The sequence below is a fragment of the Camelus bactrianus genome, chromosome 27 (assembly GCF_048773025.1).
Source record: "Camelus bactrianus isolate YW-2024 breed Bactrian camel chromosome 27, ASM4877302v1, whole genome shotgun sequence".
NCBI lineage: Eukaryota > Metazoa > Chordata > Mammalia > Artiodactyla > Camelidae > Camelus > Camelus bactrianus.
In genome coordinates, this window is record NC_133565.1 from 31,635,324 (window position 1) to 31,660,191 (window position 24,868).

General features: G+C 59.5%; 1 protein-coding gene across 3 annotated transcripts in view; it reads left to right on the forward strand.

Moving 5' to 3' along the window:
* The window catches only part of PSTPIP1 (proline-serine-threonine phosphatase interacting protein 1), a 36,392-nt gene extending 13,666 nt beyond the window's left edge, over positions 1 to 22,726 (forward strand). The window contains exons 1-15 of one of the 3 annotated variants that reach the window (XM_045516821.2): positions 951 to 974; positions 3,362 to 3,462; positions 3,793 to 3,867; positions 11,901 to 11,935; positions 12,202 to 12,308; positions 14,634 to 14,696; positions 15,324 to 15,422; positions 16,353 to 16,398; positions 17,501 to 17,580; positions 18,058 to 18,156; positions 19,003 to 19,099; positions 19,598 to 19,688; positions 21,190 to 21,245; positions 21,455 to 21,588; positions 22,427 to 22,726. In XM_045516821.2, the coding sequence (XP_045372777.1) occupies positions 966 to 974; positions 3,362 to 3,462; positions 3,793 to 3,867; positions 11,901 to 11,935; positions 12,202 to 12,308; positions 14,634 to 14,696; positions 15,324 to 15,422; positions 16,353 to 16,398; positions 17,501 to 17,580; positions 18,058 to 18,156; positions 19,003 to 19,099; positions 19,598 to 19,688; positions 21,190 to 21,245; positions 21,455 to 21,588; positions 22,427 to 22,558 (1,224 nt within the window). In that variant the 5' untranslated portion in view covers positions 951 to 965 and the 3' untranslated portion in view covers positions 22,559 to 22,726. Of the gene's footprint in view, positions 1 to 950; positions 975 to 3,361; positions 3,463 to 3,792; positions 3,868 to 11,900; positions 11,936 to 12,201; positions 12,309 to 14,633; positions 14,697 to 15,323; positions 15,423 to 16,352; positions 16,399 to 17,500; positions 17,581 to 18,057; positions 18,157 to 19,002; positions 19,100 to 19,597; positions 19,689 to 21,189; positions 21,246 to 21,454; positions 21,589 to 22,426 lie in introns of those variants that run through there. The other 2 variants (XM_010955214.3, XM_010955213.3) reach the window with 2 other exon arrangements.
* The last annotated feature ends 2,142 nt before the right edge of the window (positions 22,727 to 24,868 follow it).

Here is a 24,868-nt window from a genome sequence, read left to right on the forward strand (position 1 = left end):
CAGCGCTCCTCTGACCCAGCCTGGGCACAGAGCCGGCCTCTGTGAATCCATGGTAACTGGATGACGGACTGAAACACAGCTTTGATTTGAGGCAGAGAGAATTTGAGTAATCATTTCCAAAACTTTTTAAAATCATTTTTTGACTTTTTAAAAAGGAAGAGTTGCTGGGCTGGCTATTGAATGACTGATGTGGGTATGTGGGTTTGCAGACAGGCCCAGATTCTGACCTTTACCAGCTGAGTGACCTTGAGCAGTCGCTTCCCTTCTTTGGCCTGGTCACCGTGCTGACCTCCCTGTGTGTGTGGTGTTTTCAATAAGAAAATGGCTATGATGGTCTTGGCATGGTGTGTGGCAGGTAGACTCAATAAATGGTGATTTCACAGAGGGCAAGGCCACGGGCAGGTCTCAGATGACAGGCTGCTGATGGACAGAAGGAGGTGGGAGGCCCTGCCTTCTGGGCGCTTCTGCATTGTGGAGATGTCAACCTGAGCCTGTAAATGAGGGGACTGATAGGAGGCCCTTGATACTAGAGGGTGGAGCTGGGGAGGTGCAGGGAGGGAAGGCCAGGGTGGGCCCCCTGGAGCAGGGGACTCCGGTGATGGGCGTTGGACAGTGAGCGTGCAGGACTGATTGATTAACTGAATGATTGGTTGGTTCATTTCCTCAGCAGCTTCCTGAACTCGACTCTGCCCAGCCCTGGGCCATGAGTCAGAACCGGTGCCTGGAGGAGGAGGCTGGGGTGGGGGAGGGGGGCGTGCAGGCTGGGAGGGAGCAACCCTCAGGGAGTCAGGCACTTCCTTGGAACAGGCTAGTCACTTGTGACGGCAGCTCTCTTGGCCAAAGCCCCCGCTGGCACCACAGTGGCTCTGAGCAGGGACTAGACAGCAGAGACCAGATTCTCGACCCTGCTATGTGCTCTGGGGACTTGCACTCCTGGGGCCCCTCTGCCTGCCACCTCCTCCAGAATGGCCAATGTAGGTTTGGTTTTGCTTCTCTTTCCACTCTGGGGGGCTCAGTAAGGACAGGGGTTCCCCTAGAGGGTCGGGGCTGGGTGTGGGCCTGGGAGGGAAGAGCAGAGGGTCTGAGGCAGGGGTGGGCTCCGGTCAGCATTTCCCTGCAGCTGTCGCCCGCACCAGAGGAGGCGCTGTGGAGTAAGCGCAGGTGCCCTGCAAGTCCTCATCCTTGTCCTGCCTCTACCTGTGGGACCTCAGGCAGGTTCTTCCCTTCCCTGGGCCTCCATTTCCCCAGGGATGGAGGAGCACAGGACAGGACGCTTCCCCGTTCTGGTGGTCTAGGGAATTCGTCCCTGAATGCTGGTGCCCAGCTCAGAGTGACCCACTCAGTGGGAGAGAGCTGGAGGCTGAGGCTCCAGATTCATTTTCCTCCCTGGCTGCTGCCGGCTTCTGTCCTGGGGGCCCGGAGGGAGGGCAGAGCTGATGGGCAGGAAGCCATGGTCTGCTGACTGGTTAATAGGCAAGTGGCCCACAAAAGCCACAGAAATGGAAGCTTGGCCCAGGCACACCCGCCTGGACCCTGGGTGGACAGGCCTGCAAGGGTTGGGGGGTGGCTTCCTCTCGCTGGGGCCCTGAGTAGCCAGCCCAGGCCCAAGCCCGTTGCTTGTTACCCTGTGGGTGGCTGAGCCTGAGTCTCAGGAACTTCTAGAAGTGCTTATGGGGGAGAGGATGAGCTTGGGGTCATAAGTATCCAACAGGCCTGAAGAGTCCACTCTTCTTATTTTGCTGAGGGTGTGCTGAGCCTGGCATGGGACCATTTGAGGCAATTTGTGGTATCCCTGCCCTTCTCTACCACATCTGATTCTCCTTAGACCTTGAAGAACAACATCTTCTCTTCCCAGAACCAGGTTCAAATGCCTCTTCCTGCAGGAAGCTCTCCTTGATTTAGACTCCTCCTCTACCTCTCCCCGCCCACCCACAACACAGCATTTGAGGGGAGGCATGGGGCAGGGAAAGGAGCATCACCAGCTCTTGACTAAGGCAGATTAGACCTGCCTCCTCTGAGTGTGTGTGGCCTTGGGAATGCCCCACTGATTCTCTACGCTCTGAGGTAGGGCTATGATGTGTCAGGGAAGCGAGAGCTCCTTTCCCTACTCTCTGAGGCTTTTGGCGCTTTGTGGGGATGGAAAAGAAGACAGACTAGGCGCTGAATCTTGGAGCTTAACCCAATTTGTAGTTGCCTGGCCAAGCACCCGGGTGCGGTGGGGTCCTTCCTCAAGAATGGATGTGGGAGCCAGGCTGGGACACAGGAGCCCCAGTTCTCAGCACCACGTTTCACCACCTCTCAGGCTCCATCACCCACCCTTGGCGGTCAGCCTCATGTGCAGTGCCTGGGGAGAGCTGGGGGGGGCTGCATGGCCCCAGGACCCACTCTCTAGACTAGGGACATCCTAGGAGACCCTCTGTCCCCTCATGGTCCTTGAGACCTACCTCCCTCCCCCAACTTCCTGCACCACCAGCTCAGAATCCACTCTAGGGTTGAGAGAGGAGAAGTGTGTGTCCTGGACACAGGGCAGGCTGAGCACATGCTGGGCGGCAGAGAGGCAGCTGTGTCCTGGAGATTTCTCCACGGTGCCCTCTCCCCACTGTCCTGGCTAAGAGCTGGACCTAGGGTGTGCTGGGTGTCCTAGGGGTGCTAGGTGTGTCCCAGGTGTGTGTTAAGGTGTGCCCCGGTCCTGACTGAAGTCACCCGCGATGCCCACCTCATCAAGGGGGAGCAGGTGATCATTTGAGCCCCCATGGCGAGCCCGGGGTGGCGGCTGGCACACGGCTGGTGGTCAGGAAATGATTGCTGCCATCACTGCAGAGGCTGTAGAGTGAAGAGGTGAGAGGCGCGGACCCCAGCCAGATGGCCTGGGTTTAACACCAGGCCTGCCACTTTCAAGCTGAATCAGCCTGGGCACACTTTCACCCGTCAGTGCCTCAGTTTGCTCACGTGGACACCGGAGATAATATGGTTATTGAGGTGAAGGAGTGGGCAGCGCCAGGCACCCCACAAGGCTGTCCTCACGGGGCCTCGGTGGGGGCCCTTCCCAGGGCGTCTTAGGTGAGGGTTGCTGTGTCCTGGACTGTGAGCTCTGACGCCCTGCGGGGCCCACCGCCACACCTGGTGCCTCCACCGATGGGGGGCCTACTGTGTGCTCGTGTGAAGCCAGGTCCTGAGTCCCAAGAGCTTGTTCTTGAATGAGGGAGATGGAGGCAGACGGGGAGGCCAGGTCTCGGAGGCTGGAGAGGGACTTTTCCAGGAGGTGGTGAGAGGGGTTCTGGCCAGGCTGCACGCAGTGCTTCTCAACCCACATAGCTCTCTGTCCTGCGGCCCTCACATGCCCCTCTGCCCTGTGTTCCAGTGCAGGGACTTCACCGCCCACACGGGCTACGAGGTGCTGCTGCAGCGGCTGCTGGACGGCAGGAAGATGTGCAAGGATGTGGAGGAGCTGCTGAGGCAGAGGTGAGCGCAGGAGGGCCGGGCGGGAGGGAGGTGGCCTCCACCCAGCTCCTCGGAAGTGGCTGAGCCCCGATCCCAGCCGAGCTGTGGCGGGGTACCCTGCTCTAACAGGTCAGGTGTGTGACTCTTGTGTCCTTCCCAACCTGGGCCTCCCCCAAGTGGACAAATAATCTGAAGTCCCCCCAGATGTGCCTGTATTTGGCCGTCATTGATTTAGAGGAAGGACTGGCGGCTTAACTTTCTCAAGGAGGTCCCCAGAGGTGGAGTGAGTGAGCTTGTGGGAGGCAGAGCTGGAGGAGATGCAGCCCACGGATGTCACCGATGTCGTTGCAGGGCGCAGGCGGAGGAGCGGTACGGGAAGGAGCTGGTGCAGATAGCCCGGAAGGCAGGTGGCCAGACGGAGATCAAGTAAGAGGCTCCCTCCTGCTTTGCCAGGTGTGGGTTGGACCGGAAGGGCCAGCGAGGGTCTGGTGGCTCCCAGGGCAGGTGCCTGGAGGGCAACTCTCATGGGTTTCAGGCATTCTGGGTGAGGTCAGGTTCTGTGTGTGGGAGAAAAGGCAGCAATCTGAGTGCCAAGGCCCCGGGCAGGGGACGAAGGCCATCTGTCCTCGGCACCTGTAGCACAGCCCGCCTCCACCTGGGAGGCCTCCATCCAAGTCCTGAGAGGCAGGTGACAGCCTCTCACCAGCCCCTCAAGCCCCCTGCAGTGTGGGCTCAGCTGGGCTTCAAGGAGGGAGGTGTGGCCAGAGGCAGGGCCGTCAGGTCCTCACCTGTTAACTGTGTGACCTTGGTTGGGGGGTGGTCACTGACACTCTCTGTGCCTCCGTTTCCTCATCAGTGAACAGGATAATAGCGCACCCTTCCTCGGAGGCTAACGCAAGTCCAGAGCTCGGCTCAGGACGGGAGGTGGTGAGGGCAGTTGCCACCGTGAAACAGCTGGGCTTCTCTGGCCCTGGGGCCTGGGCCTCTGTGCACAGGCTGTGAGGAGAGGGTGCAAATGGGGAAGGAGTGATGATCTGAGGAAAGTTAAGGAGAACTTTCTAACAGTGGAGTGGAGGGGCTGCTTGGAAGGTGCAGACCCTCCCCACACTGGGTGAGGACTGAGCCAGGCTGAGGGGCAGAGCGCTGGACTCCAAGTCCTGGAAGGACTTTGATAAGCCCTTCTCCTACCCGGGAGGCCCAAGACCTGACCCCAGCCTGCGGCTGCCACAGCAGCCCATGGCCCTTGCTCCTTCTCCCCCGGTGAGTGTCTGGCTCTGCCCAAGGAAAGGCGCCCCAAAGCTTGTCAGTTCCAAAGCTGGGAACTGGGTCCCCTCATCTGAGTCTCCGAATATACAGCACTCTCTAGGTCTTCTAAAGACACAGGGGGCCCTGGCTGGTTCCTGCTTCCATCCTGGACCTGGAGAAAACTTGGGGAGGGCTAGAGCAAGATTGAAAAGTGGTGTGAGAGCCAGGGGAGGTGAATGCTCAGTGCCCAGGGGTCCTGCATTGGACCAGAAAGTGTGACTGCAGCTCTAGGAGTAAGAATGCATGTGCTCTAGTCCCTGCCTGGCCTTTGTGAGCTGTGTGACTGTGGGCAAGTCACTGAACTTCTCTGACTTGGTTTTCATCTGTCCACACCAGTGGGCTGCTGTGCAGTTAAATAGGGCAGGGCAGAGGCTGGGTCCAGGGGTGAGCTCAGGACATGGTAAGGAATAGATGCAGGTCTGGGGGGACCATCTTCGTCTTCCTGCGTAGGGCGTGATATCATGGGAGTATGATCTGGGAGGGGTCCCTGCCCGCCTCCCGGCCTCCCAGGCCTGCTGAAAAGGGAGAACTTTCGTGGGAAGAGAGGAGACCTTCCGGAGGGAGATGGAGAGGGCGCTCCAGGCAGGGCCGTGGCGGAGGCCAGGCTGGAGGCGGGCTGTGTGAGGCACACTCAGGGGGCTGTGAGTCATGGGGACTTCCAGCAGGGAAGGAGAGGCCACTGAGGATGAGGATAAAATGGGAGTGGAGCCAGGTGGGCAGTGGGAAGGGCGGTGAGCACACAGTATCTTGCCCATTTTTAGAACTATGAAGTGGCCAGGGCGAGTCTCTGGGTGGCCCTGACTCCCTGCGTGGTTATAGGAGGCCCGGAGAGGCAGAGTGTGCCCTGCCCTGTGTGCTGTGTGACTGGGGGTGGGCTCTCCCCCTCTCTGGGTCCTAGGTCCTAGGCTATGAAAGGGCACAGTCAAACCCAAGAGTTGCTTTGGACAGTCAGAATGTCAAGCAGGGTGCGCTGAGCCACAGTGATGGTCCATAAATAGCCGGGGTCTTTACGATCATGCAGGCCCCTCCGTAAGTCAGGTAAATTGGGGTCACCCTGCTGAGTTTGGGGCTGAGGAGCCTGACTGGCCAGCCTAGACCATTTCTTTTGAGGCCCCGGCCCCTCCCTGGCCCAGAGAGCTGGAATCCCTGGAGGGGCAGCCTCCATCCTACCTGGAAAGAGATGGAGCCTAGGCTGGGAGTGCCAGGCCCCCAGGCTCAGCCTAAGCAGCAGCAGGACAGGCAGGAACAAAACCCCTGGGGGCCCCGCCACCCAGCCACGCAGCCTCCAGGATAGGCCAGAGTGGCGCGTGCGCACCAGCACTGCCCCAAGTTTCCCATTGAGCAGAGGCGGACAGAGCAGCGGGGCAGAGCTGGGTAGGCTGGGGAGGGTACCTCCTGGGAGAGGCGGAGAGGAAGGGGAGGTGCCTTCCTGCCAGGGGCCTGGCCTGGGCAAAGGCTGGAGCTGGGAAAGCTCAGGGCACACTCAGAACCAGTGAAGGACAGGTAGGAGTCAAACAGTCCCAGCTCCCCGGCTGCCTCCCCTAGGGCCGTACCCCTAACTCAGTGGGCGGTACACAGTAGGTGCTTAATAAGTACCTCTGTTGACCCACGTGACTTGTACTGAGCTTGATGAGACTGTCAGCCGTGGGCCAAGTATCCATCATCCATCCGAGCCTACCCTGTGCCACGCCCTAGGCCGAGGTGAGGGGAGTCTACATTTTTGAAATAAGGTAAGATAGAGGCCCCGATGTCCAGAAGCCAGGGTCTCACACACTGAGGGCAACTTCACTCTTGTCCCCAGGCCTTTGTGTTAGAACCTCCCTTCAGGGCCCTCTCATGGCCTGCCTCCTCCAGGAAGCTCTCCCAGACACTCCAGACTTGCCTGCCCGTCAGGGTCTCGGCCTAGACCAGGTTGCCCCCTCCCACACCAGCCTGGAGGGCTCCTTGTGGGTACAGTGAGTGGCAGCCGTGACAAGATGGGTTGCCTGCTTGTCAGCATGGAGCCTTGGGATGTGCTCGGGGTGGGCACCTGGCAAAGCTAGCCTGGCTGTTCCGCGTGGGGGTTGGCAGTTCATCCTCCGGGACCCATCCGCTGGTTGCAGGGAGCCCCCCCAGGTCCCATGGGCTGCTCATTCGCAGCCTCTGGGAGGGTGGGCGGAGGGCTGGGGGGTGCACAGGCTGGATGGGGCGAACGAGGAGGACAAAAGCTAAGGGGTTAAGTGACCCTGGAAACAGCCTGGCAAGAGCTGAGAGGGCAGAGCAGGCCTCCCCACCCCTGCTGCCTGGAGATGCAGCGTTTCTGTCCCTCCCTGACCTCAGACTGGCCAGAAGGCCTGAGACTCAGCCACATACGGTGAGAGGTTACTTCCACCTTCAAGTGATTTTTTAGCGGTCTCCTCCTCCACATGTTAACTCAGCAACCATTCTCTGGGCGCTGGCAGCGGAGAACACACAGGTAAGACCTGGTCGCCAGCTCCAGGGATCCCCACAAGCCCCTTCAATGCATTTTAAAGGCATTATGTGGGTGCAGGGGCTTACTGATACCACTTAAACCACACATCAGCCTCACAGAAAACTCACCTTGACTCTTCCTTCCCACCTCTGGGCCTTTGCTCTGGCTGTCACCCCTGTTTCTCCCCTGTAAGGCCTGGCAGAAGTCCCACCTCCCTCAGACAGCTGTCACCTCCCCATCTCATTCATCCTGCCCCAGGTAGAGCGCTGAGGGCCGTGGGCTCCGGAAGCTGCCTGGTGGGGTGTGCAGGAAATGAGGGGGAATTGAGGCAGCGGGGCTGGGCCAGCTTCCTGCGAACATCCCCCAGGAGGGCAAGGTTTTGAATCATCACACCTTCCCACCTGTTTCACTCCTGCTTGTCTCAGCCGAAAACCCTGTGTTTTCCTGTCTGAAGAGATTTTGGTTTCGTGATCTCTCCTCCTCTGAGCTCAGAGAGTAAAGATATCCCTGAGGATGCTGTGGGGAGAGAGAAGGGCCTGTTCCCATCAGGGCTTCCTGGAAGCCAGCGTACTCCAGGCCCAGCCTGCAGCACAGGGAGGTGACAGGAGCCATCTCCTGTGAGCAGGAGCCTTTTGGCCAGCAGGTGGGCTGGTGGGAGGTGGGGATGCCACCGCAGAGATGGGGAGGTGACGCATGTCACAGGCTGGGGATGCAGTACAGAAGATGTTCACACTGGAAATTCAGACTGAGACAGAGTTCCAGGCTGAGAGCCAAGTCGAAAAGGGCAACAGGATGAGTTACACATGAGGATGCTGGTGACTGACAACAGAGGGCAGAGGCCTGCATGGGGTCCCCATCCTTGACATGTGATGGAGACACAGTAGAGGAGAGCTCCGGGAAACCTTGGTGACAGTTTCCCTGAGTGTCAATGGGGAGGAACCCAGGAATGATAGAAAAGCTAAGAGAAATCATCTTTTCTGAATTTTGTGGGGCAGAGAAAGATTTCAGATGGTCCCCAAATGCCCCACAGGATCAGAGTTTAAGGCCATTCACCTGGGAAGAGTTTGTCAACCCACAATGGGCTCCCTCTGGTCCCAGGAAAAGTTGAGGTCTCCCCACAATAGACCTGGGGCTGTCTCCTTGAAAGTCTGGCTGAGAGAGAGAGGTGATGTCCTGGGCCCTGCTTTGTGAGTGGAACTGTGATGGCCTGAAGGAGAAGAAAGGTCTGCTGCCCAGAGGTGAGTGGGTGGGGGACCTGGAGCAGTCAGAGCCTGCAGTCCTGCTCCCCTGTCCCGAGCAGACCGAGCACCCTCATCCGTGCAGCCCCCAAGGAACAGCAAGCTCATGGGCGCAAACAGGAGCCTGAGGTGAGCATAGACTCTGTCACCATCAGGACCATCCCAGGGTGGGAGCAGAGACTGCATGTCCGCCTGGCAGTGCTGTAAACTCAGGCAGGGGCTCCCAGCATCCAATGTGTGTAGGGGTCGGGATAGCAGGGAGGAAGGACCAGCTGCCCCAGGAGGCTGTGATTCCTTACAGCCACCTTGGGCCTGGGAGGAAGGGCCTGAGTTCCTGGGCCCAGGAGGGTGGAGAAAGGCCTCGGTATTTAGGAGTGTTGAGTTTGTTGTTCTGGGCTGTGATCCTGCAGACAATGCAGAGGAGAACCAGGCATTGCCCCTGTTCAATGGGCTCACAGTTCAGTGGGGTAACAGACACTCAATGTATCAACCCAAGATGACAACAGGACAAGTGCTCAGAAGGGACAGAAGAGGAAGCCAGGCCAGATGCTGCACATAGGGAATTAGCATGTTCAAAGGCCTTCAGGTAAAAAGGAACATGGCATACAGCAGGAACTGGTGGGTGGCCAAGTGACTGGGGCAGAGAACAGGGCTAACAGGTGGTAAGTGAAGCTGGAGGGATGGCGATGGTGGGCCAGGGGCCAGGGTGGTGGCAGTGAGAGGTGGACAGGTAGGAGATTTGGGAGGTGGAAGGGAAGGTAATGCAGGGGGAGGCGGGTGGAGCCGAGGGCAGCTCCCAGGTTTCTGGTGTGCATAACCAGGAGCCCTGGTGGTGCGTTTGCTGAGAAGGGAGACCTGCAGAAGGAGCAGGTTTCTGGGGGCACTGAGTCCATCTCAGACACTCTGAGTCTGAGGTGTCTGTGAGATGTGAGAGACCAAAGGAGGTGAGGGGCAGGCAGTGAGTGTGCAGGCCGCGGGCTCTGCGGGGTCTGGGTGGGATGTGGGCATGTTGTGGGTGAGGGATGGTGGGGAAAAGGGGCCACGCTGGGCCTGGAGAAGCCCTAACCATGAAGGGGGAGACCAAGGCAGGAGAGTGTGTAGGGAAGGAGAGGGATTGGAGGCGTAACCACTGGCAAGGCGTCACCTGTCGGAAAGTCCTGACCTCTCCCCTCCCCGACCAGGGCATGTCAGGTCACCATGGCCATCACCCCTCTCCTTCCTCTGGTGAAAAGCAGAGTCCCACCGGGTTCCACCTCTCACCAGTTGTGTGACCATGGTCAGTTTCTTAACCTCTCTGACCCTTGTTTTTCTCATCTGTAAAATGGGGATAATGATGGTGCCCTCCCTGCCTGGAAGAGCTGTGAGGATTAAGTAATTTAAGCTCACGCTGGAACCTCCATCAGCAGCACCTGGAGGCAAGTTAAAACAGTGTGCCAGGCCCCACCCCCGAGCTTCTGCTTCAGGAGGCTGGGGTGGAGCCTGAGAATTTGCGTTTCTAACAAAGGCCCAGGTGATGCTGATGCTGCTGGCCTGCTCCTTCTCCATGGCCATGGCCTCAGGTTCCCCAGCTGTCCCAGGACCGCGGGAGATGCAGGTGGGTGGGCCGGGCTGTCTCGCTGGGTGTCATGCAGCCATATGGCCACCAGGGGGCGGGCGTGCCGCTCTGCAGAGAGACTGTATGAGAGCCGAGAGCAGGCTGAACGCCCCAACCTCGCCCCACTCCAGGGCGGCTTAAGGATGCTGCCAGTGACAGGCTGCCTCTCCGCTGCCTCTGTCTGACCCCAGCAAGCCTGGCCATGCTCTGGCCTCAGTTTCCATATCTGCCTCGATTGACTGTGCCCCCCCAACCACCCAGGATGCCTGAGGAGCCATGGTGTATTTTACCTCCTTGGTTAAGGGGCTACAAACACCTTCAAGGGGACCCCCTACCTGAAGGTGAATTCTGATAAGAGGAGGTACCCAGTAAGCTCTTAGGTGGGACACTTTGGAGGTACAGCTCAGGTCAGATTCAGGAGCTGGGGGCACCCCCTAGACTGGTGGGGGCATGCAGACGTGGGCCCAGGGGAGGCAGCAACTTTATAAAGCACCTGCTTTGTACCAGATCCTGATGAAAGTGCCTTATACGTATAAATTCATTTACTCCTCCCAACCACTCCATTTGCACTATTATTAACCTCATTTTGCAAAAGGGGGAACCAAGACACAGAGAGGCTGGGTAACTTGCCCAAGGTCACATAGAGAGTGAGTGCCAGAGCTTGGACTGAACCCAGGCTGTCTGGCTCCAGGGTCTGCTTCTAAAGCAGGTGGGAGTCCAGAGCAGGAAGACCCTGCCCAGGTCCTGCTGGTTTCCTGGGCTGAGATCCAAGTCACCTCCCACCTCTGCGGGAGCAGAGAGCTTACCCCTCTGGGAGGCCCCTGCCTCCGAGAGCTGATGGGCTGGGAGAGGCCCTTTCCCCATCAGTGCTGTTCTGACCCAGGGACCGCCGTGTCTCGTGGTGCCCCTCACCTGTCCGCAGCAGGCGGGACGGGGTCCCGGGGGGCTCCGACATCTTTGCTCAGGCCTCAACTCCGTTTGTGGCCTGGGAAGAGCCCCCTCAGCAGGAGCGCCAGATAAAATACAGAATGTCCTGTTTAATTTGAATTCCAGATAAACAACAAATATTTTAAACATGTATGTTCCAAATATTACATGGGTCACGCTTGTACTCAAAAAATGTTTGTTGCTTCTCTGAAATTCGAACTTAACTGGGTGTCCTGTATTTTACTTGCTCCATCTGGCAACTCTAGCCTCGGGCATCACCCCCTACCCCTGCCCAGTGCCAGCCCCTTCCTGCTCTCCCTGGGCCCTCCCTGGAGGGGACAGTGCCTGCATCTCTGCTTCAGACTGGCTACCCTGTTGCCTCCTGACTCCTCCTGCCGGGTTCTCTCAGGCACCCCAAGTTCAGTGCACCCTAAAGTCAGCTCTCCACCTTCCCTCCTGGGCGCCCTCTCAGAGGTGCCACCTGTCCACCCAGCCACTCAGCCAGGGACAAGGGAGCCCCTCAGCCTCACACTGTCCTCCCCTGTATACCTTATGCGTCCTGTCCAGAGGCCCCCACATCTCCCCTCCTGCTCCTCTGCCCTGCTCACCACCCTCCGTCCAATTACAGCCCCCATCCAGCTCCCTCCAAAATGTCCTTGGGCTATTTGCCAGGTTCGAACCCGCCCTCTCCTGCTTCAGCTCATCCTAAAGAAGGAAGAAGCCTGTGGGGGAAGGGGCTCTAGGAGGCGGGGAGGGAGGGCCCGCCACAGTGGGACGTTCGATCACTGTATAATTTCCAAAAAGCTTTGCCGTCCAGAAATCCCAGCTGGGGCTCTGAGTGGGTGATCGTGGTCTGGCTAGAGGGTCCTTTGGGTCTAGATCTGAGTGAGTGACCTATGGCTCTCCTGCTGACCCTGCTGACCCTGGCCTTTCTCTTTTGCAGCTCCCTGAGGGCCTCCTTTGACTCCCTGAAGCAGCGTAAGTCCCACCTTTCCTGCATTACAGGCTGCAGGGTGACAGGACCTTCCGGGAACACCAGATCCCCCACAGACGGAGATGGATGAATTCTGGCTGGGAGTGGGGAGCTCAGGCTGTGCACAGGGCTGCGAGGCTGGTGGAGGACTTGGGGCTGACAGAGACGAGCTGGGGTTTGGGCTGGGCTGGTCCAGGCAGGGGCGAGCGTGTGAGTAGCTGGGGCCCATCAGGTCTGACACCGGGGACTGATGACCTTACTCTGCCCACAGAAATGGAGAACGTGGGCAGCTCCCACATCCAGCTGGCCCTGGCCCTGCGGGAGGAGCTGCGGAGCCTGGAGGAGTTCCGTGAGAGGCAGAAGGAGCAGAGGAAGAAGGTGAGGCGGGTGCTGGGGTGGGGCCTGGGGTGGGGGGAGCGGGAGGTGGTCCTTGTTACCATGTGTGCGTGTCTGAGTGCAGGCTGGGTGTCCCCACTAGAGCGCAGGCGCTGGCTGGGGTCTACGGTGAGGCCAGTCTGCCCCCGGGCTCCCCTCGCTTTCTGTTCTGAGCGGTAGCTGTGAAAACCAGGCTGGGGGGTGATGGTAATTTGGAGGAGAGGAGGGTGTGGACAGAGGCCAGGCCCCAGGAACCAGGGCCCAGCTCTCAGGCCTGAGAGTCCCCCTGGGGTCTTCTCCCTGAGCAGGCTCATATCAGGAAGAGGGAAAGATGGTCTTTTTGACCATTCTGTTACAAAAAGCTGGGATGTCTGGACGACAAAGCCACAGCAGGCTGTAGAGGGCCTGTGACAGCTCAGAGGAGGCCACTGAAGCTAGGGAGTCACCAGACTGGCCGAGCAGAAACCCAAGGAGCAGAGCTGTGGGAGAAGGGACCCTGCAGGGCTGCCTGAGGCTGAGGGAGACAGCCGGCAGGAGTCCGGGGTGTTAGGCCCACCTCCGCATCCAAAGGAACTTTCCATCCATCCGTCGGATGGTCGTCCCTAGATGGAGGGGGGGCCTGTATGGACAGGAAGTGAGGTCCTCGTCACGGGAGGTGTGGAAGCAGAGGCTGGAGGCTGCTTGTTAGGGAAGATGCAGGAGTTGTAGGGGAGGTGGGTTGGGGGACCTCTGTGTCCCAGGGCCCCCTCCCAAGCCTGAGGCTCTCTGATTGGCTGCGCATGTGGCCCCTGGGAAGATAGGTGGGGATACATGCTCAGCCTGTCAGATCCTGAGTGATGAGGGTGGTGCCTTGGACAGGGTGGGAGAGGCCAGTGCATAGAAATACTTCTTGCTCCCAGAGGAAGGATCATTATAAACTGTTCAAAGAATTGAAAATGGAAAATTCCACACAACTGAGCAGTGAAGAGGACGGCGACAGTTCATGGCTGGAGCCAGGCTGGGACTGGGTGTCCTGGCCGAGTGGCTTCCCTTCTCTGCGCCTCAGTTCCCCTCTTGCAGGCTGCGACGCTTACATCCACCTCCCAAGCTTTGGGGACAGCCCAGAACCAGGCCCCCCTTCATAGGCAGGTTGCTGGCCGGCCTAATGGCTCTGACCACAGAAGCGTCGTGTGGCCGTAGTCCCTGTCTGCCCGTCCGGCCAGCCGGGGTCTCTGGCTTTTAAGATTCTAAATTAGGGTTCCTGAGCAGACAGCTGTTACCCCCGAGCCAGCCCCAGAAGTTAGCCCAGCCTTGAGGTGCTGGAGCCAGTGGCCTCTCTGGGCTGGGACTGGCCTGCAGAGCGTCTGCTGCAACACTGAGGCCCGGAGGGGGCTATTTTGAGCTTTCCTGTGGCCAGCAGGGCTGTGATGTCTGCAGAAGCTGTTTTGGACAGAGTGACACCTTCTGCAGAGTGGCCAGGGTGCCCACAAGTGGAGGAGAGCTGTGTATTGTGGGGGGAAGCTTGCCTGGGTGTGTGCACACGTGTGTGTGTGTGTGTACATGTGTGTGCACACAGGAGAATGTGGGTACATGTGTGCATGCCTCAATGTTTTGGGTGTGGCCAGGTGACTTCCTGAGGTCTCCCTGCTGGCATGGGCCCACTGAGGCCCCAGGCACCAGCCTGCTCCAGCCGCAACTCGAGGGGCATTTTATTTCCACTTCTCCTCGTACCTTATACCCAACCTCTGTCCAGGCCAAGTTCACCCGATCTGAACAAGGAGCTGGGGAGGGGAGGGGAGGGTGCAGTGGCCCCGGGTGCCTGTATGTGTAGCCGTGACTCAGTTTGGGGGGTGTGTGCACGGGCCCATGGCTGTGGGGTGGGGAGCCATGGGAAAGTGTGTGTGTGTGTGTTCTTGTGAGTGGTGTCTGTGGGTGCTCTGTGAAGGCTTGTGTGTGCAAGTGTGAGCAGTGGGGCCTGTTAGTGCTTGAGTGTGTCGTGTGGAGCTCTGCGTGCGTGTATGCACCAGCGTGTGTGCACGGGTGTGATCGCTGTGCGTGGGTACGGAGGCTTGTGAGCGGAGGCCCGTGTGTGCATGCAGGCTGGGTGTGCCCGCCAGAGAGCAGGCACGGGCTGGGGTCTGCAGCGAGGCCGGGCCGCGCCCTGGGCTCCCCTCGCTTCGTGTTCTGAGCGGTAGCTGTGAAAGACGGTGGGACAGGGAGGGAGCCTTGTCATCGCCACCGTCAGAGCCAGGAGGGGAGGCCGGGCCTCATCCCAGGGACACCCTGTCCTCTTGGCCTAGAACATCCTGAGGCCACAGCCCCACGCTCAGAGCCTTGTGTCCCCCGCAGTATGAGGCCGCCATGGACCGTGTCCAGAAAAGCAAGCTGTCGCTCTACAAGAAGGCCATGGAGGTGAGTGTGAGAGTCTTAGGCCTGGAGGGGCGGCTGGGCTCAAGGTGTGGATCCCAGGAGCCTTGGGCTGGGCACAGGGGACAGGGCTGGCCGTAGGCCTCCACCCAGCAACAGGAACAGCAGCCTGCTGGGTCTGGGGGGCTGCACTGGGTCCCAGGGCCCCATACAGACTGACGCAGGCCTTGCCCTCGGGGGGCTCATCCTGACTGATGAGCAGGTGGTCAGTCCCAGACAGCGGTCCACAGGGCCATCCATGCCGTCAGCTCGGGACTCTGGGGGCAGAGGGAGGAGGGACCCCTGAGCTGTGTCCCCTAGGACACTCGGTGAGGAGAAAAAGGGCTCCACCAGGGGACCACACGTGCAGAGGCTGGCATCGTGACAACGCATGGCTTTTGCAGGGCCCTGCTGGTGGTTTGATGAGGCTGGGCTCATGGGTAGGGCTATGCTGTCCCCACTGGGAAGGGGCCTGGCAACAAGACTCCCTTGTCCATCTCCATTCTGGACCCTGATCCCTGTCCCCGGTGAGGAGGCCCCCACTCCATCCACAGCCCCCAGCAGGGAGAAGGGAGGCTGGGCTCAGGAGCCTCACTCTGGGGCGCCCCAAGTCATGCCCTTCCACACCCCCAGTCCAAGAAGACATACGAGCAGAAGTGCCGGGATGCAGATGATGCCGAGCAGGCCTTCGAGCGCATCAGTGCCAATGGCCAACAGAAGCAGGTGGAGAAGGTGTGTGGGGCCACTGAGGCCATGTGGTGTCACAGGGCTGGGGCGGGGCAGGGCAGGGAGGCAGGGCAGGGGTGCCACAGACACCCCAAGGCAAGGCCTGCACCTGGGACATTCTGGCTGTTCACCTCTCTGAACCTCCATCTCCCCATCTGTGAAATGGGTTTCCTAGAATCTCAGGGCCTGGACAGACAGGGTCAGCTTGACTCCCTTTGCCATCCATCCCCAGGCTGCCCCCAAGGACCCATTCCTCAGAGCAGGCCCACTGCAGCCCCACTGCAGCCCAGGCCCAGAGCTCACAGACAATGAGAACAGACGCTAACCCTCACACAACCCTTTGGAGAAGGGCTCACTAGGCCCAAGTCACAGAGAGGAAACAGGCCCAGAGACGGTGAGGGACTTGTCCAAGTTCTCAGGGCCAGGAAGCAACAGAGAAAAGACCCAAACCCAGGTTGTCCAGAGCCCAAACTCTTGACTGCTCTGGCCTCTTGGCCAGTTGCGGGGGCGGGTGTCAGAGCTGCCATGGCCCAAGAACACAGTTGCCCGTTGCACAGACCGGAAGGCTGAGGCCCAGAGAGGGCAGGGGCCTGGAGTGAGCTGGTTGCAGCAAGCCCCAGCCAGTGGGTTCAGGAGTTGTCATGGGGCACCAGCCCTGGTCAGTGTCTCCCTCTTGGTCTCGGCATCCTGTTTTCACGTGTATCTGCATGAGTTGCAGGTTTGTTTTATTCCTTTTTTATTGGAACCAGCCTGTGGTCCTCTGTGGGGCGTGGCTGGAGTTAATGAGAGAACTTGTCCACAGCTGGCTCCTGAGTGGTCCCCCAGGTGGCCAAGGGAGTCCCTTCGGAGTCACTCAGGGAGGCTGGGAGCCCAAGAGCTGGGCTGGGCTGGGAGGCCCTGGGGGCGGGGCCTCAGGGCTGCTCTCTGTCTCCTCAGAGCCAGAACAAAGCCAAGCAGTGCAAGGACTCGGCCACGGAGGCAGGTAGGCAGCCAGCCCACCCCTTCAGCTGGGGGAAGTGGTGGCCTGGACAGTCCTCTCCCTGCAGCACACTTCCCTCACCCTGGGGACAGTTACATGCTCCTCACTCTCACTTCCATACTTTTGTGCAAGTAAGATAAAAACATTCGTCTTCTCACATTTGCCAACACTGCTCTTGGTGCTTTGCATATTTTAACTAATCCACGTGACAGTCCTGTGAGGTGGCCACTATTATATCCTCTTTAACAGATGAGGCAGCTAAGGCACAGAGAGGTTAAGTGACTTGCCCAAGGGCACACAGCCAACAAGTGGTGGTAACTGCATTCGAACCCAAGCCATCTGACTCCAGAGCCCAGGACTATCACAACCACAATCAAGGGAGACAGACCTACTCGCCTCCCACCTCTCCCTCCCTCCCATCTATACACTGACACATGTGTATGCACACAGCCTTCCCTTCTCTGGGCCTGTCTCCTCTATCCTTCATCCGATGCCAGAAGTCCCAACACCCCTCTCTCTGCTAGCATGGCTCCTAGGACAGAGAGCTTTCGATTACTCCCTTGCACTGGGAAGGCTCTCCCTTCTGCTAGCACGGCCTTTCCCAGGACGCAGCAGCTCCCTTGGCTGGGGACAGGTGAGCCCCAGAGAATCTGGAGATAGAGGTCATGGCCCAGCCTGTGGGCTTCCCAGCCCATCAGCTCCCTACACTCCCCTCCACCCCTCCTTCAGTGCCAGCCTCTCTGAGCCTCAGTTTCCCATCTAGAAAGTGAGGGTGGGAGCCAGGGATGGCGAAAGACCCGGACTCTGACCTTGGGCATCTGAGGCTCGGCTCCAGGCTTGGCTCCAGCCCCAGCCCCAGCCCCAGCCCGCTGGAGCACAGTGGGGAGCTGGGAGTCACCCTGAGAAGAGCAGTACCAGTGTGCGGGGCCCTGACGAGCATTCAGATGCAGCCCCAACAGCCAGGGTGGGGCCCCCTAGGGAGGAGGAGGGGTTCCAAGGACTTGCACAGGAGGGCACTCGGGGCAGGGGCACTGCTGGAGCAAAGGAGGGGCCGTGGGAGGGTATTCAGGCCACCGGCCTCCCTGAGGACCACCTGTGCTTCCAGAGCGGGTGTACAGGCAGAACATCGAGCAGCTGGAGAAGGTGCGGGGCGAGTGGGAGCAGGAACACCGGGCCACGTGTGAGGTGAGTGACCCCACTCCTTCCCTCAGCTACAATGGGACAGACGCCCACCCCTGCTCCAGCTGCTTCATGGGGGGATGAGGCATCATTGCTTCCTTCATTTTCTCTTCCACTCATGCCACTGGCCCTGTGCTGGGTCCCTGCCTCTGGGGAGTTCATTGCCTGGCTCTGTGCTCTAGGCCCCTTTTTGCAGGCAGGCATCCTTCACCTCCACTGGCTGAAGCCCAAACTGAGGCTCAGACAAAACCCATAGCGTCCCTGGGCCCTGCTGACCGACAGGGCCTGGGAGACAGGCCTCAGGATTCAGGGACCAGTGCTCCTCCCATGACACTCCCCAGAAGCCGGTACAAAGGTTGGGGTGGGAACCCCCAGGAAGAATCTGTCCTTTAGACTTGGCTTTCAGCAGAGGGGGTCTGGCTGAGTGGGGCCCGGTCTGGCCCAGCCCTGCAGCAGAGCCCTCCACTTCTCTTACTCCCCCAGGCCTTCCAGCTGCAGGAGTTTGACCGGCTGACCATCCTCCGCAACGCCCTGTGGGTGCACTGCAACCAGCTCTCCATGCAGTGCGTCAAGGACGATGAGGTGGGGGCTGAGGGTGGGGAGGGGCAGGGCCGGGTGGAGCATGGGGAGAGGGCAGCCCCCCAGGCCTACCTGAGTCTGGCAGCAGACAGCTTCCTCTGTGGTCCACGCCCTGGCCCCAGGGCTCTCAGCCCCTGCCCCGCCTCGCTGCCGGCACCTGCTCCCTGTGCTCCAAGGCCTTGGCTCTGATAGCAGAGCCACAGAGCACCTGCACCGTCTGCCAGGGTCAGGAAGGTGGGTGGACACAGGCCCGCAGAGTTTGGGGAGAGGCTGGAGGACCCTGGGTTGTCTGCTCCAGGCCTGGCGCTTACAGGAACCAAGGTCTAGTCCCTCCTCTGTCCCCAGACAGTTCCTGGGTGGGTCCTCCTCAGCAGAGAGGGGCTGCCACCCCCCGCTGGGGCCCTGCCCTCTGTTGGTGCAGCCCCAGAGCCCTGTGCTCTCTCGAGGCAGCCCCTCTGCCCACAGGCTGTTTTGGAGTTTCCCCCTCAAATGACTGACACCCCCCCAGTGGCCTCCTTGTGGCAGAGGAAGGGGTGTGGGCTTTGAACCCTCCCGTAGTGAATCCCAAGCCCAGCGCACTGAATTCTTGCTTTGTGATCTTGGACAAATCACTCTACTTCCAAATTTCCTCATCCGTCAAAAGAGGAAGTAGTGTCGCCCTCAGAGGATGGGAGTGAAGTGACTCCTTGCAAAGGAACTTGTGCACAGCTCTTCAGGAAACAGAAGCTGCCAGCCAGGCCCTGACCCCCGGGCCGGCCTTGGGTAGTTACCCCTCAAGGCCTCTGGCCCGGGTTCAGACCCACGGAGGTGAGGCCTGGCCCCTCAGCGTCTGCTCTTGCCTGCCCCCAGCTCTACGAAGAGGTGCGGGTGACACTGGAAGGCTGCAGCGTGGATGGTGACATTGACGGCTTCATCCAGGCCAAGGGCACAGGCACCGAGCCCCCAGGTGAGGCCGGCCTGCAGGCAGCACAGCCTCTGCGTCCAGGCCCAACTCGCCCTGACGGCCCGGCCGCGGTTCTCTGCGCATCAGCTGCCGGGACCAAGAGGGAGAGGCTCACATCTCCCTTCGGAGGGGGGCAGTCAGGGACAGTGTCACACCTCCCCGCTGGGGGGGAGGGGTCAGGGACAGTGCCGGGGCTCTAGCCTGCTACCTCCTCTGAGACAGAGGATGAGCTGAGCTCAAGAACCCTGGTAACACTGAAGGGGTGGAGGGCAGGGGTAGAGGCAGGGAGCCTCCCAGAGCCCCCTCCCCAGCCTGTTCAGTACCACTAAGTCCTAAGTTTAGAATATTCGGTCTTGGTGGTACCTGTGGTGGGGTCTCTCGTGGAAGCACCAGGGTGGGCCAGGGGACGGTGGGGCCCCAGACTGGGTCTTTGGGTGGGGACAGGATGGGGGTGTCCTGTCTGGCCCCCCACCCTGGGCCTCACGGGCTTGCTGCCCGCAGCTCCGGTGCCCTACCAGAACTACTATGATCGGGAGGTCGCCCCGATGTCCAGCAGCCCCGGCCTACAGCCATCCTGTGGCATGATAAAGAGGTGAGCGCAGACTGGGGCGCAGAGGCTGGGGCTAGGGGGAAAGGGGCCTGCCAGGAAGCAAGGCCCGCCTCTCCTCCTTAACTGGCTCTTCCCTGTGTATTTACCGAGCATCTACTGTGTACATGGTGCTGGGCACTCTTTAGGGACAAGACAGGCTCACTCTAGCCTCATGCCACCCTCAGCCTAAAGGGACAGAGGCATTAAGCAGTCACACCCCGCTTATTCACTAGCAACTGCACGCAGACTTTCAGGGTGGCTTGTCCCTTAGGCCCTGCCTCTAGCCTGGCTGGAGCCCTGGACTGACAGGCTGCAGTGGTGACCTCTCCCGCTGGTGAGATCAGGGCAGCCCGTACTCCTGGAGAACGCTCCAGGCTTTCCCAGGGCTCCTCACCTGGACTGGCTGCAGTGGGTGTCATCTGCACAAGCCATGTACCTTCTCTAGGTGCAGAGCCTGTGAATGTAGGGGGCAGACCCAGATCTAAGGATGCTCCTGTTTCAGGCCTTAAGTGACGATGATGACAGCCCACATATCCCCTGTGTGGGTATCTAGGAACATCTGTGGGCTTCACGTGGTGCCGGTGGCCCACCCCCACCGCCTCTCCCTCCAACCTACTGTGGAGAAGGCCCTGTCTTTGAGAGATGGGCGAGGGGTGGGGCTCCCAGCCCTCCGAGGACAGCTCATTTCCAAGGCCTCTGGAGCCCCCCTGCAGGAAGTCTCCGGGGAGACAGAGGCTCGTGGGCATCACAGCGCACACCCCTGCGAACCCTGAGAACCAGAGGCCCCCAGGAGAGGAGGGCATTCCCACCTGCACTCTTACCAAAGTCTTGGAGGACCCAGACCCCAGCAAGGCGGCCCCGTGTCCCTGGTGAAGCTGAGCCTTCAGCCTTGGCCCGGCTCCCCCCGCACCCCCCAGGAAGACTAAGGCAGGGAAGTAGCATCAGCCTCTACTCGTTTAGCCCTTAGCACCACCCGCTGTGGGCACCCTCACCTGTCTCCCTACTACTTACCCCAGTGTCTGCCTCTTGCTTTTTGCTTTCTTCTTTTACTCAACAAATGTGTGTAAATCTGGCTCCAGGCCTGAGCGAGGCACAGGGGAAGGGGTGAACTAGCCCAGCACTGCCTCCTGGAACCCACTTTGCGTGGCCAGGTCACAGGGAAGCTGCAGGGAAGAGGACTGTCCGGGCCAAGATGGGTGAAGGCCCTAGCGGGTCGTGAGTAGGCCAAGCTCCGGGCAGCAGCTCCTTCACGCCTCGGGGAGGCTGGGGCAGCGGCCTGGGCCCTGGAGAACAGAGGTCTCAGAGCCACCAATTAGGCCCTGCAGGGACCCGGTACAAGATGACGGCTAGTGTGAGGGACTGGGAGAGCGCCGCCGCTGGGGCCCCCCTTGGGGGAGCTCTCATGCTGAGGGGCACCCCGTCAATCACACCTGTGCCTGGAGCCCCAGGGCTCCCTGCTTCATCCACCTCCCCAGGACCCACCTGCTTTCCTCCCTGTCCCCAGGTTCTCTGGGCTGCTGCATGGAAGTGCCAAGACCACATCGTCAGCAGCTTCTGCAGGTAACTGGGGGTGCTGTGAGGGCCCCCAAACTGTCACCCTGCAGGGAAGGAGAGGATGCCTACTTGGCACAGATGGGTCCTCCAGCAGCAGGGGGGTTGGGGTTTGGGGAGAGGCTGAGCCAGGTCTGGGGAAGCTCCACATCAGGGGGGGCCTCCAGGGGCCACTGTTTTTTCCAAGGGGCGGGCGCCAGGCCTGACCCTGCTCTCAGCCTCCACAGAGAACCTGACCCCCACCCCTGAACGGAACGACGGTGTCTACGCCGCCATCGCTGTGCAGGAGACGCCAGGACCCTCCACCCTGCCAGCCCAGGAGTACAGGGCACTCTATGACTACACGGCCCAGGTGAGGACCCGCCCTCCTGTCCTCCCCGGGAGGGCACTGGTATGCCCAGGGTGTGCTCACACGTAGGCACGAGCATTGTGTGCTGGAGTGGGTGCCCTTAGGACAGCACCCAGCATGTAGGGGAGGCCCAGGCCTGCCTGAGTCTGGTCACACGCATACGTGGTGTGCAGGCAGACCGACAGCTGGGGCTCCCCGAGGAAGTGGTCTGAGGGTCAGGTTCTGCACCCACAGGTGAGGGCCTTGTTCCCACGACCATGAGTGTCCAGGGTTTGACTTTCGGAGGCCCATAAGGGGAGGATGAGTCAAGGAGCCACAGGGTACCATGCCAAGGTCCCCAGGAAGCCTAGTCTGCTCCTTGCTTTGAGGTGAGGTGTACAGAGCTGGACTCCTAGGTTCCCCAGGACAGAGGCCAAGCATCCCTTCAAGGACAGAGCTGTCCCAGCAGGCCCCTTCAGCCTGATGTGCCTTCATTCTCTTGCCCAGGGCAGGCTGCACTGACTCCCAAGGCCCAGGCCCTGGATGGGGAGACAGGCCGGGATGATGACATTGTGCTCATGACAGGGCTAGCAGGGTGGGAGCATGGCAGGCCACCTGCCACAAATGGCTAGGCTGCTGTGTGTCAGGAGCAGGGAGAAGGGAAGGAGCCCCAGGTTGTGGGAGGCCCACAGTGACAAACCAGAGACGAAGAGGCCGAGTCCCACAGAGCACCCTACGTCCTGCCTCAGCTGACAGCCCGCCTGGGAGACAAGCTGGCATTTCGTGCCTGGGGTGTGGGAAAGGCTGACCAGAACTGTCCCAGCAGGCCCCTTCAGCCTGATGTGCATTCATTCTCGCCCAGAATTCTGATGAGCTGGACCTCTCTGCGGGGGACATCCTGGAGGTCATCCTAGAAGGGGAAGATGGTTGGTGGACAGTACAACGGAATGGGCAGCGTGGCTTCGTCCCTGGCTCCTACCTGGAGAAGCTCTGAGGAAGGGGCAGTCGTCTCCACCCCAACCTGCCTGTGGGGTCAGCGGTGACCCTACCACTGCCCTGGCCTCGCTGGGGCCCCAAGACAGAGCCTGCCTTCCCAGGAAGGGTGCTGGCTGCTCTCGAGCAGTCTTTGCCACAGGGAATAAAGGAGTGTTTTTCCCTCCTCGCCCTCCGTGTCCAAGTGCTCAATTCAGAGGAGGCGAGGGAGGGGAGAGGTCCAGGAGAGCAGAGCTGCCCCCGAGGCCCCAGCCCGGGTCTGTCCCAGGTCTGCTGGGGATGGAGAGGTGCCGCGCCCCGGGAACCGCCAGGGAGACCACACAAGGAAGCTGAGCGTGTCTGTGACAATGAGACTGGGAGACCAGGCACAGCCTGTCCAACAGAGATGCTGGGGGCTGGCCCGGGAGGCGGCAGCCGGGCTAGAGAGCAATTCTGGACGAACGAGGGAAGCAGATCGCTAGGACTTGGTAGTTTACGGGTGAGAAGAGTGGAAGCAAGGAGAGGAGGAGCTGTTTCCCTCCCCAGGGGGGGTGGGGAGGGGTAGCAGTGGGGACAAGCCTGAGCAAAGGCCCAGAAGAGGCAGGACATACAGGTAGACAAGAAGAAGGGAAAGAGGAGAAAGTCGGGTGTGAGTGCTTTATTTCCTGAAAATACCTGGTCATCTGGACTGAGCGTTCCATTTGACTGCACAGGTTTTTTCAAAACCCTTTGGCCTAGATATTTATCACCATCTCTGACAGGTGCCGCAGTGTCTACTGCCCTGAGGGTGACGGGTAACGGGTGTTAGGTAACAGAGCTTGTGCTCCAGTCGTACAGGAAGCCAGAGAATAGAACTGAAAGCAACTCTTGGGTCACAATTTATACCAGGAAAAAAGGAACCCACGAACAAATCTGATTCACTGCGTCTGCAGCTTTCTCCACTCTGTGTGCACCAGGTCACACCCTCAGCTGCACAGACAGCCGACCTTCCCGGCAGAGGAGATGCTGCCAAAGAGGGAGTTGGCAAGTGTGTAACTGGGTGTGTAAATCACCACAGCCCTCTTCCTGACAGAGGGCTGCTCAAAGACAGAATGGAGCAGAGGCAAAGTCTGGTCTCTGAAGTCAGAGCATCAGTGTCTGAACCCACGCTCAACTTCCTTGTGTGGTCTTCGGCAAGATACAGTTTCTCTGGACCTCAGTTTCATCATCAGTAGGATGGGTGCAGTCAGCACCTGTGTCAGTCACTATCCTTGAAAGTTCAAAATTAAACAGAAGTGCTAACTAAAAGCAAGAGATGATCATTTTTAATAAAAAGGCCACCACCTCTGAATCTTGGGGGTGGCCCAGTGTCCTCACTCAGCGCGCCCTCTGGAGAGCTGTGCTTACGTCACTAATTCCTTCCCCACGGTGACGAGGGGTCTAGGAGAAGCAGTGCGCTATTTGGCTGAACTGGACGCACGCACCACTCGGGCCTGACACGTAATTCCAGCTGCCCTCCCCCCAGCACTCCCAGGCCTGGCAACCCCAGCACAGGGTACCCGAGAGGCCTGTCTGGCTGAACCAGGACGTCGGCCTATGTCTCATCCCGGCGTGCGAAGCGGCAGCACGAGCCTGGAACAAGACCACTAGCAGACAGTGGGCACAGGGTCCCCCGCACCCTCACAGGGTCCCCGGGACCACACAGGCTTGTGGCTCTCAAACTGTGCTCAGCAAAGCCCCATCCGGGGCCAAAGCAAGGAGAAGGGGAGCCCCCACCCCACTTCCAGCTCAACTTGTAGACTTTACCTATTGGGTCAACAGTGCTTCTCACCCCTGGCTGCTCAATGGCATCACCCAAGCTTTTTGTTTTTTTAATGCTGACACTTTGGTCCCACCTTAGATGAACTGAATCCAACTCTGCCAGATGATCTTGAACATAAATATTTCAAACATTCTCCTGGTGATCCTACTATGCAGCCAGGATTGAGAATCTCTCTTAATTAATGGGTTCTTCAGCTGAAAAAAAAAAGTTTTAAAACCATTTTCTTATGGCACCACAGTGCGTATTTCAAACACTGAGTGCTCACTATGCCCGCCAGGAGCGGTACTGGGGATGCAAAGACAGACGAGTCTCTTTTCTATCCTATTGTAATTTCCACACCTATTTTACCTTCAGTGGATAAATGCCAAGAGCAGGAACTCTGTACGAGTCAACTTCCCTCACAACGAGCCGTGTACTCAGCACTGCCCACAAAGGTGTTCAGCAGGTAAACTCAGGATGTTTCTGCCAGGTGCTGCATGCACCCTCAGGGACACTGTAGTAACGGGCCACACGGGATACGTAAATTACTGC